Below are 12069 nucleotides of genomic sequence, written 5' to 3' on the forward strand. Positions count from 1 at the left end.
CGAGGGCTCAGGGCCTACAGGGCGCCCAGCACAGACGACGCACTCCCTGAGTGCGTGAGCCAACAAATGAACGCCCGTGTGAGTGCGTGAGTGCATGAGCGAAGGACAAGATGAACGCGCACACGAGGGAGAGGGCCGCGCTGCAGCCAGGTCCCCAGCAAGGGAACGCCTGCCCGGTGCAGGGCCGGGAGCAGAGCTGGCCTCTTCAGCTTCAGCCACCGAGACGTGGGGAAACAGCACACAGCACGCCCCTTCCCCTGCCCCGCCCGGGACCCCAGCGTTTTGATTCCCAGACTCCTGCTCTGCCGCTCTGGCTCTGGCTGGGGGCAGGGGTGGGGGAGCGCCGGGGGGGGGGGGGGCTCTCTCCGCAGGGGGCAAAGGCGGGGGTGGGGAAGGAAGCCCATGGCTGGTGACTGTCTGGGTTCGAAGTGGCTGGGAAGCTGGGGTGGAAGTTACCCAGACTGAGTGGGTGAGTCTGTGCCTAGGACCCAGGGGGCCCTTCCCACCCATCAGGACCCACCTGCCTCTGCTGAAGACCACCTTATGGGGAGACTCCCCCCACACCCTCTGCCAGAGCCGAAGCCCCTGGCCCCGGGGGCGGCTGAGGCCACCTCGTCCACAGCGAGTACTTTCAAGGCTGCGTCTGGCCGATCCCGTAACACTGAAGTGTGGCCCCAGGCCGACCCCAGGCCACTGCAGGCGAGGGTCGGGGGGCCCTGGGCCAGCTCCAGGGCCCGAACTCCACTTTTCAGATTCTGCAAAACCAGTGGTTCTCAGCCCGTTTTCCTCCCAGCAAACCCAACACAAAGCAAGAAACCAACTGCCCTGTAAAGGTGGAGGGAGCGACCTTCCCCTCCAGCCCCTCACCTGAGAGCCTGGCCTGGCACCACGGAGAAGAGCCATCCCTGCCCGGCCGTCCACGCAGAGCCGGGGGCGACACTCGGCTGCGTGGCCAGGGGCCCGAGGGCAGGACGGCGGGGCCTTGGGCGAGGGCAGGGCTGGAAGCAGCCTCGGCGGTAAAGGTAAAGAAGGCCTTGAAATACCTAGAAGTTTCTTACTGTCCAGTTTCTGCCTGTTGAGGGGGTTCGTGCCGTAGAGCAGGGCATGCGCCTCCGAATGCACCGTCTGCAGCTCCTCCAGGGTGGCCTTCCGACCACGGATGCACTGCGGGGACAGAGGGGAGAGGGCGCTCAGGTCACCCGGGCGTCTGCTGGGCTCAGGCTCAGCACAAACCAGCACCCCAGGGGAAAGGAGGTTCTACATGAGCACAAAGTCGTGCGGTTATTGCAAAGTAAAAGGCAACATCACCCAACACGGTGTCTTTAAAATACTTAAAAAATGTTTTAGAGGGTTTACGCTTTAATGATAACATAGAAAAACGTTTTAAAAAAGGTAATTCCAGCCTTCAACGCTTTAACCTTCACTGTCACACAGGTGACTTGGCACCAAATTACTGCTCTGCTTTCCAACTGGCGGGATCTGCTCTTAAAAAAAGAAAGGAGCTGCCTAGGGTGGTGGGGCTGCCACTTAATTCTCAGGAAGGGGAGCCAAGCCCGACCCCGCGAGCATCGCTGAGCGTCAGGTAAAGCAGCCTTCCTGGGAGCGGGGCCGAGGGACAGCCTGCAGCACGCCTCTCCCCCCACCAGCGGGCCTCTCCCCCCACCAGCGGGCCTCTCCCCCCACCAGCGGGCCCTTCCCACCATCAGTAGGTCCGTCTGCATTTTTCTTCGGTTTAGAAATTCCTCAAATCCAGACCCCTTGGCTGTTCTCAGATTTTCCCCGGAAACTGACATGAACACCACTACTCTTGAGTTGAACTACATTTACTTATTAACCTTTTAGAATGAGGCTGGTTTGTAAAGTGCGATTTGAGTTGACATTGTGCACTGAGGGGCGATCTGGGGGTCAGAGTGACGCAGGAAGAGCCAGTGTGACCCCGGAGGGCCAGGGGACACGAGGGGCTCACAGGGCCAGCCGGTGTTCCCGGGCACAGAGGCAGAGGCAGGCCAGGAGCTGCACTTGCTCTGGAAACCTCGGGGAGGCTCCCAGCAGACGCCCGCACGTGCAGGGGTGAAGGGAGAGGGTGCTGGAGGCAGGCGGCCTGGCCTCCCAGCGTGGAGACAGCCACGAGGCTGCAGAAAGGCTCTCCCACCCCCTGCACCACCCTCCCCACTGCTCTGGGTAGGGGACCGGCTGGGGGAGCTCAGTGGGGTGGGCTCCCTGCCCCGCCTGGAGGAGGATGCATCCAGGATGTGTCCGCTGGGGCAATGCTGCCCCCCAGTGGTGCAGACTCACCGGATCCTGGAGCCAGTGCCCACCACTCTAGCCCTCACCAACTTCAGGGTCCCTGTCCTCCCCAGAGGGCCTTCAGGATGGGATTCTGGACCCAAGTTCCTGCTTTCCCCCCCAAAACTCATGCATCACAATAAAACTGGAAAAGAAATGTGGCCATGTGAGACAGACTGCCCTCAACTCCTAAATACTCTGGCTTCGCAAGGAGGTGGGGCTGGACCCAGGGAGTGGGATTCTGACCAGGCCCCCCACACCCCCAGCGATGTGCCGCTCCGGCCCTGGCCCAGGTGATGCTGGGCTGTGAAGGATAGATGTGGGTGGGTCTCTAGCTTTCCAGGGTCACTCTGCAGGGCAGCACCGCCCTGTGCCCAACCCTGGCTTTGAGGGTTCCCAGGGTGGGGGGACAGCAGGTCCTCACTTGGTGGGCACATGGGGGCTGGGCATTGATGGGGGACACAGCTAGGGAATAGCTTCCCAGGGAAATGACCAGGAGCAGAAACGTGTGAGAGAGGGTGTATGATGGGGTGCAGGACAGGGGTGCAGGAGAGGCGGTGCAGGATGGGGGGGTGCATGAAGAGGGGGTACAGGACAGGGTGTGCAGGACAGAGGCGGGCCTTCCCACAGGCGGGACATGGGCTTTTGGGAAAACAGCTTTGGTCTTCTCCCAGAGGGTAGGCCTGTGCACCTGCAGGTGCCCTGTGTCCCCCCAGGCAGTCACACACTGCAGCCCTGGTGCCCTGGGGCTGGCTTACCTCGCACTTGCCGCGCAGGCCGGTCTCCTGCAGCCGGGACCAGATGCTCTGGATCCTCCCGGCATGCTCCGGGTGGCTGTTGGTGTTGCCGCAGGCGCACTGGTGCTTCAGCATCAGCGTGTCGTACACCAGGCCTGGCGCGGGGGGCAGAGGCGGGTGGCAGTCAGACGGGTGGGCAGGGGTCCAGGCTGCTGGCCCACCCACCATGGGAGGTGAGCCGCTGCTCCCCATGTGGTCTGAGCCTGGACGCTAGAGGGGAGGAGAGCTGAGCAGCCGTGCTCTGAGGGGCAGTGGGACGAGCAAGGCGCGGAAGGCCCCCTCTGCCGCGGGCTCAGCTCTCTCGCTGTAAGCTGTGTGGCGACGTCCCGGGGCTGTGCTGGCCCAGAAACGAGCGATCTGGCCCCACATCAAGCCCGCCTGCCAGGGCGCCTCTTTGCTGAGGAGCTCGCCCTGTGGACGGGCTGAGATCGGTCTGAGGTTCTTGGGGCTCAGAAGACAAACCTCGTTCCTGCCCTCAGAAGCCTGCAGAGCAGCTGGACGGGTGCGCAGAGCACACTGACATGCTGACACAAGTGCGTTTAAAGTCACCCTAGAGAAGGATGTAAACTGGGACCAGGAACTTGCACCAACCACAGGAGTTTGCACTTTCCACCTGGGTTGAAGCTGAAGGCCGTGAAGGCCTGATGGTGCCCAGAACAAGGTCACTCTCGGGAGGGACGCCCAGGCAGCCTGGGAACCAGCCCGGGATCTGCTGCAGGGAAATGGTGGCGCTCTCAGCTGATGGAAGTGACCGACGTCACTCTGAAGACGCGTGGGGGGCGGGGGAAGCCACCTGTCTGGAGACGAGGGAGGGCAGGGCCAGGAGGTCTGCTGCCCCCCCCCCCACTCCCTCCCGGTGCACCTCCCGGGGGGATGGTCAGCCCCGGGGACGTCTGCCAGGAGGGGCGGCCTGCTCCCCTGCCCCAGCGCTGTGCAGACACCTCGCTCGCGGGTCTCCCAGGGGTGGGACGAGGGTAGGTCGCTGGGCGAAAGGGCGCCCTCGCAGGCAGGGCAGCTGAGAGGGGGCACCTGTCACTGGTGCCCGTTTTTTAAGAAGTGAAAATGAGAACAAACCAAGAAAGTCCATCAACAGAGAGGGGCCACCAGCCGGCACTCTGGGTGACGTCATGCTGGCCCGTGGGGACCCCCGAGCGCCCGGGAGGCGCCTGACGTGGGAGCCTTTCCACTGTGGTCCTGGGCCTGGGGTCGGTCACCTGAGCTGTGCCTTCTAAGAAGGAGCTCATCTCAGCCAACAGCCAAGGACTTAAGACTTTTAAAAAGCGTCGCCCGCTGATTCTGTTTGGGACACTTTGCATTTTCCTGGATTTCTTTTCTGAAAAGCCACCATTTAACTTCTGGAGAATGACTATGAGCCTTTTCTCTGAACGTGAACAGCGTCTTTTTAGACCTGCCGAGGAGAACGCAGCCATTTCACTCCGCACATTGCAGTGTGCGGAGACGCAGGGCGTTTTACCAGAGCTGTCTGAGGAAGGATGGACTGTCTGATCTACGTTGTTTGTCTTACTATGTCATTGAGAAGAAACACTAGGTGAGTGAGACAGGCGCCGTGGGAGGAGCTCCCCAGGCCGCCCTCAGGTCCAGGGCTGGGGGGGCACCACCCGGGGGCAGCTCTGGGGTCAGAGCCTCAGACCCTGGTGGACGCCTCGCTCAGCCACAGTTCTGTCCTGACTCGTGGTGAATGCCCCCCAGGCAGAAACCGAGAGTCCTGCCAGCAGACGGCTCCCCACTGGGTAGGGGGTGCGGGGCGGATGAACCAGGGCCCTGGCAGTGGCGGGAGGACACTCGGTCCAGAAGCCAGTGCCCGAGCACAGTTCTCGCCGTGCACCCGCGCACATATGCTGGGGGGCTACCCAGGCCACACAGGCAAGGCCAAGGGGCTAAGCCAAGGGGGGAGCGGGGTGATCAAGGGCAAGTGCCCCCCACCCCCGGCCCCTCGCCCTCCGGCCCACGCAGGCCCCAAGGGGGCGCCGCCCCCGCCCTCCTCACCTGTGGTGAAACGCGGCTTGCTGGGGGGCTCCTGCACAGACATGGGGAAGGTGGCGGACGCAGGGGAGGACTGTGCCCGGGACAGAGGCCGGTGGCCGCCAAAGGACACAGGGATGCCGGCGGCCTCCATGGATGCCTGGTAGTTCCTCAGCTGGTGGATCCGCTGCTGCTCCAGCAGGAGGGCTTGCTGGGGGGGAAACAGGCCACTTCTGTCGTTGCAAGGCGCTCCGCCTCCCGGCGCAAGGGAGACGTGTGTCCCCTTCCTGCAGTCACCCACCCACCCCTCCGCTTGCCCCTGCGCAGCCCCCCTCCCTGTGCCGGAGGGGTGGCAGGCGAGCCAGGGAGACTCAGGCCCTGCTGACGAGACTGGAAATTCCCGGGAGACCCTGAGAAGCCAGGTCAGAGATGACAGGGAGGCCTGACCCCGCCTGGGGGCCGCGAGGGGACCCTGAGGGGGTGTGTGGCAGCCACAGGAAGGGCTGCCCAGGAGGGGCTGGGAGGTGTGAAGGATGGGAGGGGCTCAGCTGGCTTGGCCGCCCTGCAGATGCCAGGGCACAGCCGCCCTCCCGGCAGGGCCTGCTGCCACCTGGCGGTGCCCAGGGTGCCCGGTCTGCACGCCCGGACTTGGTGAGAGAGCACGTGATTGTGGGAGATGCCGCCTCTCCTCCGTCCCCACTCCTCCCCGTCCCGGTCTCAGGTCCTCACGTGAGGACAGAAGGGGTGGCTGAGGCAGAGGAGAGGCACGGGGCCGGAGGGGTGTGGGCGCGCCCCTCTGAGGAGTCAGGACCCGGAGGGGCAATCCCCAGGGCCCCACTTCAGCCAAAAATAACCAGAATAAAATGGAGTGAGTTAAACACACGCTTTACATAAAACTCTTTTTCACAGAAATCAGGTTTCACATGGAGAACTGGCTTCTGTGAGAGATGCTGCAGGGCCTAAACCTGAGGCAGGAGCCTGAAAACCAAAGGGCCTCAGCCCGAAGGCGAAGCCACCCACAGCACCTGGAGCCGGGGATGCAGGGCCCCACAGCCAAACCTGGACGGGGCTCACCACCCCATCCTCTCCGCTGCACTCTGAGCCGGTGGAGAAACACACAGGGGAAGCTCCACGAGGGGCTGAGGGGCGGACGGGAGAGGGCCTGGGACCCAGGCTCTCAAGGAAGGTGGGAGGCAGGTCTGTGGAGCTTGGGTCCCAGGGATGCAGACCCGACGGGAGACCCCTGGGAGGCAGGCAGAAGGAGAGGTGGGGTCCTGGAGGTGACCTGCCAGGGGGTGGCTCTGTCTGCAGGGAGCAGGGGCTTCCTCCCGGGGCAGGTGGGAAGGAGGGAGGGGCAGGACACCTCACTGCACAGGCCCAGGTGCCAGAGACAGCAAGCTCCTGGGCGACCCTGAACTCCAGCCTTGCCCTCATTCCTACCAGGCAACGCTGTCACTTGGGAAGACCCCTGTCCCCTGCGTGATGAGCAGGCCCTCGACCAGGGTTGTCACTGGGCTGCAACCACAGGGGAGGAGAGCGCCTCGGCCGGCTCCCAGTGCCCCTGCTGCCTTTAGGACACAGAGCAGAAGAGTGGAGAGGAAGAGCCAGGGACAGGGGAGCCTGGGGAGGCCCTGCAGGGAGTCAGGGGCAGGTGGCCGCACCCGGCACCTCCCCCCGCCTCTGCTGACGGAGCTCCCGAAGGCTCACACAGAAAAGCAGCCCTCTCCAGACACAAGCGGCCTATAAAACGCGGTGACGCCTTGTGTTTCAAATCTGCTGACTGCCACCTGTGCCACCAAGGTCCCCTGACAAGGAGCTGTGTTTGCGATTCTCCAGAGGACACAGAAATCAAGGGTTCCTGATGCCTGTCTCAGCCTGGTTTTCCTGGGTGAATGCTGACCACTTTACCATTGATGAGACGCTGGCCCTAAAGGTTCATCAAAACGTCTTCCAATCTCACATCAGCGTGAGTTCTCGTTACAGCAAGGGACCGGTGACCTTCATGAACTTTCGAGGCCCCACCACCGGCCTGGGAGCGAAGTCCCATCTCGGGTCCTGCCACCTGACGGCCCGCCAGGCATGGAGGGAGTCGGCATGATGGCAAGACAGCGACTTCCTCGTGCTGTCTCCTCCCAGCTTCCCCTAAGCGCTGTTTCCAGTGCCCTTTGTGGAGCAGTGGCTGAGCGCTAACAATGTGGCCTGAGGAATCAGCCAGGCCGCCTTCTGGATGAGAAACAGGGAAAGCATCGCAGGGCCAGCTGCCTGCATTGCCCCACCCCACAGTGCAGAAGCCGGGGCGGGCCCGACGGCTGCCAGAGAGAGGCCTCCAGAGAAGGCAGCGCTAATCCCATGCTGCACACAAGGGTCACCTGCCTGTTTTCATTGCAGGTGCTGCTGGGAGGCAGACAAGCAGCAGGGGTCCCGCCGGGACTGTCAGAGCGGAGGAGGGGCTTAGGGGGCGGCCGGCACGAGGTCCAGCAGGGAGGAGCGGGCGAGCCAGGGCCTCGCACCCAGGCGTCCAGCTCCACTGATGGATGACTTGATTAGATACCAGATTCCGCGCCCAGCTTGCCAGGAACAAGCTAGCCCCCTGGGGCACTCGGGCTTCTAACCCGGGGTTGCCGACCAGTGAATCTTGGTGTTCTGCTGACCTGGCAGCTTTACTTTTCACTGTACGTCAACGACGCATTCATTCAGCGGATTTACCCATCAGTCTCTCGTGAGTTTGTCGGCTCACGCCAGTGCCCAGGAACCATACCGCTCCGGGCGCCTGGGCCACGCTGCCTCCCTGGATCTGTAAAGCTGCTCACTAGGTCTTCTTGGCCCAAAAGGTCCCGGCATCAGACACTGAGCAGATGCTGCCTGCCTTTTTGATTAATTAATAAATCAGGGTCTCTTCTCTACCTTTATGCTGAATCCACCAACACTTGAATTTGTGTTAATCTACAGCCTACAGACCTGACGGAAACCATCCGCAGGGAGTTTAGTGTCTGTGTTTAGCTGGAACGCAGGTGCATAAACACGGGCAGTGGGCAGGGGCCGGGTCTCCAGGTACGACAGCTGTGAGACAGACGTCTCCCCGCATCTGCCTCCCACATTACAGGGAAGATGGACGAGGAGGACCTGGACAGGCAGGAGGAGGGCGGACGCCCTTCCGTCTCCTCCAGAGGTCACTGCCCGGACCCCCGCCCGCCCACCTGCCCCTGCTCCTTGACCCCCTCCGTGCCCTGCCAGCCCCGCCCCGCTCTGCGGGGTCACCTGTCTGAAGAGCAGCTCCTGCTCGGTGGGCTGCCGCTGGCCCGGCTCCGCCTCCCGGGGGGGCTCCACCTCCTCGTCGTCACTCTCGAGGGGCTCCTGCTTCACCTGCACCCCGGCCAGCGCGAGCGCCTCCTTCTGCCCTGAGAGCCGGTCCAGGAAGGGCTCCTCCAGGAGGGCCTGGTGTTCCCGCAGCTCCTCCTCCGTCTCCTCAGGGTGGCTCTCGGGCTGCCGGGCCGGCTCGCTCGGCTTGGGGATGATCTGCAACACAGAGGTAATGGATGGAGCTGGTGTGAGCCAGGCGAGGGAGGTGACGGGACAGGAGAAGGCACGCCACAAAGCCTCATCTCAGACACAGAGGGACCAGTCACCCAGGGACGCGCTCATCCTGCGCCAAGGCCCCTTCTACTCCCCCACGCCGCGTGGGTGCCAGGCGCTGTCCGTGGTGCTGAGGGGGCACACAGCCCAGCATTTGGCGCGTGCCATCAGGCACCTGTGTGCCAAGCAGAGCGAAGCACAATGCGAGTCACGGGCGTCACCCCTCGGCTGCACCTGGGCGTGAAGGGGGAGGCTGACAGTACCCTCCTTCCTTCACGGCCATGGCCTCTGGGAGAAACACCGCCTGTCTCTCCTCCACCTGCCACCCCACCAGAAACTCACACCCCAGCACTCGCTGCCAAGTCCGGGCTGTGTGATGAGCTTGCTGCCAGCACTCCACGGGGGGACAGCCGGCCTCTCCGGCCCTCTGCGGCCCCTCAGCCCGCTCACTCCTCAGTCCCCAGTCTGCCCGGGGCCTGCTGCCCAGCATACTGAGCTCTTTGGCAACGGGATCCCTTCTCTGCTGAAGGCTCCACATGCTGGTGACCCCCAAACGCAGGTGCGCAGCCCAGACTGCCATCATTTCTAGACCCATCACCCAATGGCCTGCTGGACATCCGGGCTCGATGTGGATGCCCGGGGCACCGGCACGCACGACCCGATACTGAACTCAGCGCAGCTTCTTGCAAACCTCTCCTTTCTCTCAGACTCCTTCCCAGCGAGTGAACCACTCTCCTGCCCCTGCTAAGCTGCAGCCTGAGCTCCCACTGACCCTCCCCACTCCGTGCCTGCCCAGCGCTGCCAGTCTCAGGCATCTCTGGAGTGCGTGCTCCCCGCGACCTCGGGCTCCTGCTCTTCCCACATCGGGCAGCCTGGTCTGTGGGCTGCGTCCTACTTCATTTTGGGAGAGACAGGAACGAGGGTTTAAGGGCTGATGCGAGCCCCAGAGGTTTCCATCTCTGCCCCACAGCACTCTCTCCCACGTGGTGGGGCACAGCCACCAGCCCGGGCATACTGCTCTCTCCTTCTGGGGCTCTGGCCTCTCGGGTCAGCTTGGGTGGGAGTGTCCCCTCCTTTTCCCTGCAGCTTCACTCCCTTAGGGATCCCAGAGGCACCAGCCTCATTCCCCCAGCCTGTCCTGGTGGGGCCTGGCTGGGCGGGGGTGGATGGGAGCTCCGGGCTGTCCGAGGGAAGGAGAGGGGTTTGGAGGTGACGAAGGCCTGGGAGGAGCGTGCAGACTGGGAACGCGGAAGAGCCTGCGCACGGGGCCAACGTCCCAGGCCTCCTCTCCTGCCTCCCTGGCTTCCTTGGAAAATCAGGGCATCTGAGCAGAGCCCTCAGACCCAACCAGAGGAGTCAGGACACTCTGGGATCCCAGGAGGGAGAGCCTAGCTCTGCTGAAGGACTCCTGGACGCCTGGAATGCGCCCACCCCGCCGCCGTGAGAAGCTCTGGGCAGGGGCTGGGATAGCTTGGCTGCCGCCAGCCCCCCTCAGGCCCTGAGGCGGGTGTCTGGGAGGGTTGTCACTACAGCAGTGGAGGCATCGCACGCAGCAGCCCCCCTGTGAAGACGCAGACGCTCATCCTACGTGCGCCAGGGTCCCCGCTCAGCAGTGCCACCGCACAGGCCTCTCTCCCTGCTTCCCACGGGCTGGGCTGTGCACTGGGCCCTCGGCAGAGCCACCGTCTGGGGTGAGGCTCGTCTGCCAGTGGAAACGTTGGCAGCGAAACTGGACAAACGAACCAGCTCTTTGTCTGGCAGGGCCTTTGGGAATCTTACGAGTCCCCTTCTCTCAACTGAGTAAGAACGAATGTAACTCCGTATTTGGAACAACAAATTCCTAAAAGCCAGGCTGGAGTTCAGGGCCAAAGCCAAAACGGTGAGCAGGTCAGGACATCAGGATGACTGGACGCGCTCACAGTCAGGCCAGCCGGAAGCGAGTCCCAGCTTTCACACTCAGAATTGAGGACGTCGCATTAAAGGGAACCTGCCCAGCTCCAAGGGATGAGTTCCCACCCGCAGCTCCAGAGGACCGAGCCGGTGCACGGAGTCTGGCCGCGGCCGCAGGCACTGCTGTCACAGCAGAGCGCTGGACTCCAGGCTGCAGGGAGCCTTCAGATACCCTCTTTCAACAGAAAAACGCACTTCTGCCTCTGCATGTCTCCCACTTTTCACAAACTGCCCTTTGATGGTAACGCATTCTCCAGAAAGTTCCCTCACTCAGCAAACCCTTACTAAGCACCACTGCACTCAAGACAAAACACAAACTTCGAAGGTCACACCCAGCTGGAGGGCAGGGCTGGTCACTCCCAGCACGGGAAGGAGAGGTGAACAGAGCCAGCTCCTGGGCCCACCTGCTCCGCCCGCAGACTTTTCTCAGCCAAATGGGGCAGCTGTCTGGAATGTGGACTTCAGGGGAAGTCTGGCGGCCACGTGGAGCTACTGGGAATGTAACTGGGCCGGCCGACCTCCCTAAGGGTGACACCATTAGAGCAGCAGACTGCGCCAGGGATGATGGTGAGCTTGGGGCCCGCCGTCCAGGGCAGCGGGGCGAGGGGGGCTGCGGGAGCTGGCTCAGGGACTGCCGAATACGAGCCCGGCAGGAGCCTCATTTTCCAAGCTGACAGGCAGACAAGCAGTGCTGGACGGTACCAGACATGGTCGTCAGCTCCCGAGCGTCCGGGAGACCAGAGCGTGAGCACGACTCAGCTGCCACTGGCTGCCGCGAGTCAGTCACGAGCAGAGTCCAGAGACCGGCCCGCTTCCACGTCATTCTGCTGAAGAACGTGCCACATATGAACACGTGTTCCCCGTCCTCCTAAAACTTCCTACTCCCTCGCTCAGATAACGATGTGATAAATCAGGAAGCCAGCTGGCATTAAGAAGGTGCTGTGACATGCCTTTGACACTCGGGGTGAGCAGACTTGGTGGCGCCTGTTCCGCCCACAGTGGGCAGGTGCCCTTCCGGTCCGGAGGCAGGGGCGGCGGGGGGGATGTGTTCAGCAGCCCTGTCTGTCTCTGATCCTGCCCTGTGCTGTCTGGTGGGGGAGCCCGCGGGCCAAGGGGCTCTGGGATGGGGTGGTCAGCCTACTTCCCAGTGCCTGGTGGGCAGCAGGGGCCTGGGCTTGGCCTGTGGTGAGCATCTGGTCTGGGGTAGCCGGTCACTCAGGAGTGGCGCACTGTCCCACAGACATACTTGGGGACTGGGAACACATGAGGGCCGACGGGAGCTACAGTAGCTACCATCTCTGGGGAATGCGCCCCACGCAGCCCACTGTCCTGGGAAGCGGGAAATTGAAGCCTAAAGACCTGGTGGGGGCTGAGCTGGGCTTGGTGTTGGAGCAGCCCCGGGAAGATACGCTGTCATTTCAGCAAGTGACACTGACAAAAACACACCATGCCAGGCACTGGGTCCACCAGTGAACGAGGC

At 63.0% G+C, this 12069-nt stretch overlaps 1 protein-coding gene across 9 annotated transcripts in view; it reads right to left on the bottom strand.

Annotated features, from left to right (window-relative positions):
* Positions 1-12069, bottom strand: part of HDAC4 (histone deacetylase 4) — a 270795-nt gene that overhangs the window by 41833 nt on the left and 216893 nt on the right. For 8 of the 9 annotated variants that reach the window (XM_032480679.1, XM_032480677.1, XM_032480674.1 and 5 more), the window contains 4 exons: positions 8325-8582; positions 5091-5277; positions 3045-3178; positions 1044-1164 (listed from right to left, as the gene is read on the bottom strand). In XM_032480679.1, coding sequence (XP_032336570.1) covers positions 1044-1164; positions 3045-3178; positions 5091-5277; positions 8325-8582 — 700 coding nt within the window. The remainder of the gene's footprint in view (positions 1-1043; positions 1165-3044; positions 3179-5090; positions 5278-8324; positions 8583-12069) is intronic. The other variant, XM_032480678.1, reaches the window with a different exon arrangement.

Source organism: Camelus ferus, chromosome 5 (assembly GCF_009834535.1).
Source record: "Camelus ferus isolate YT-003-E chromosome 5, BCGSAC_Cfer_1.0, whole genome shotgun sequence".
In the NCBI taxonomy this organism is placed as follows: Eukaryota; Metazoa; Chordata; class Mammalia; order Artiodactyla; family Camelidae; genus Camelus; species Camelus ferus.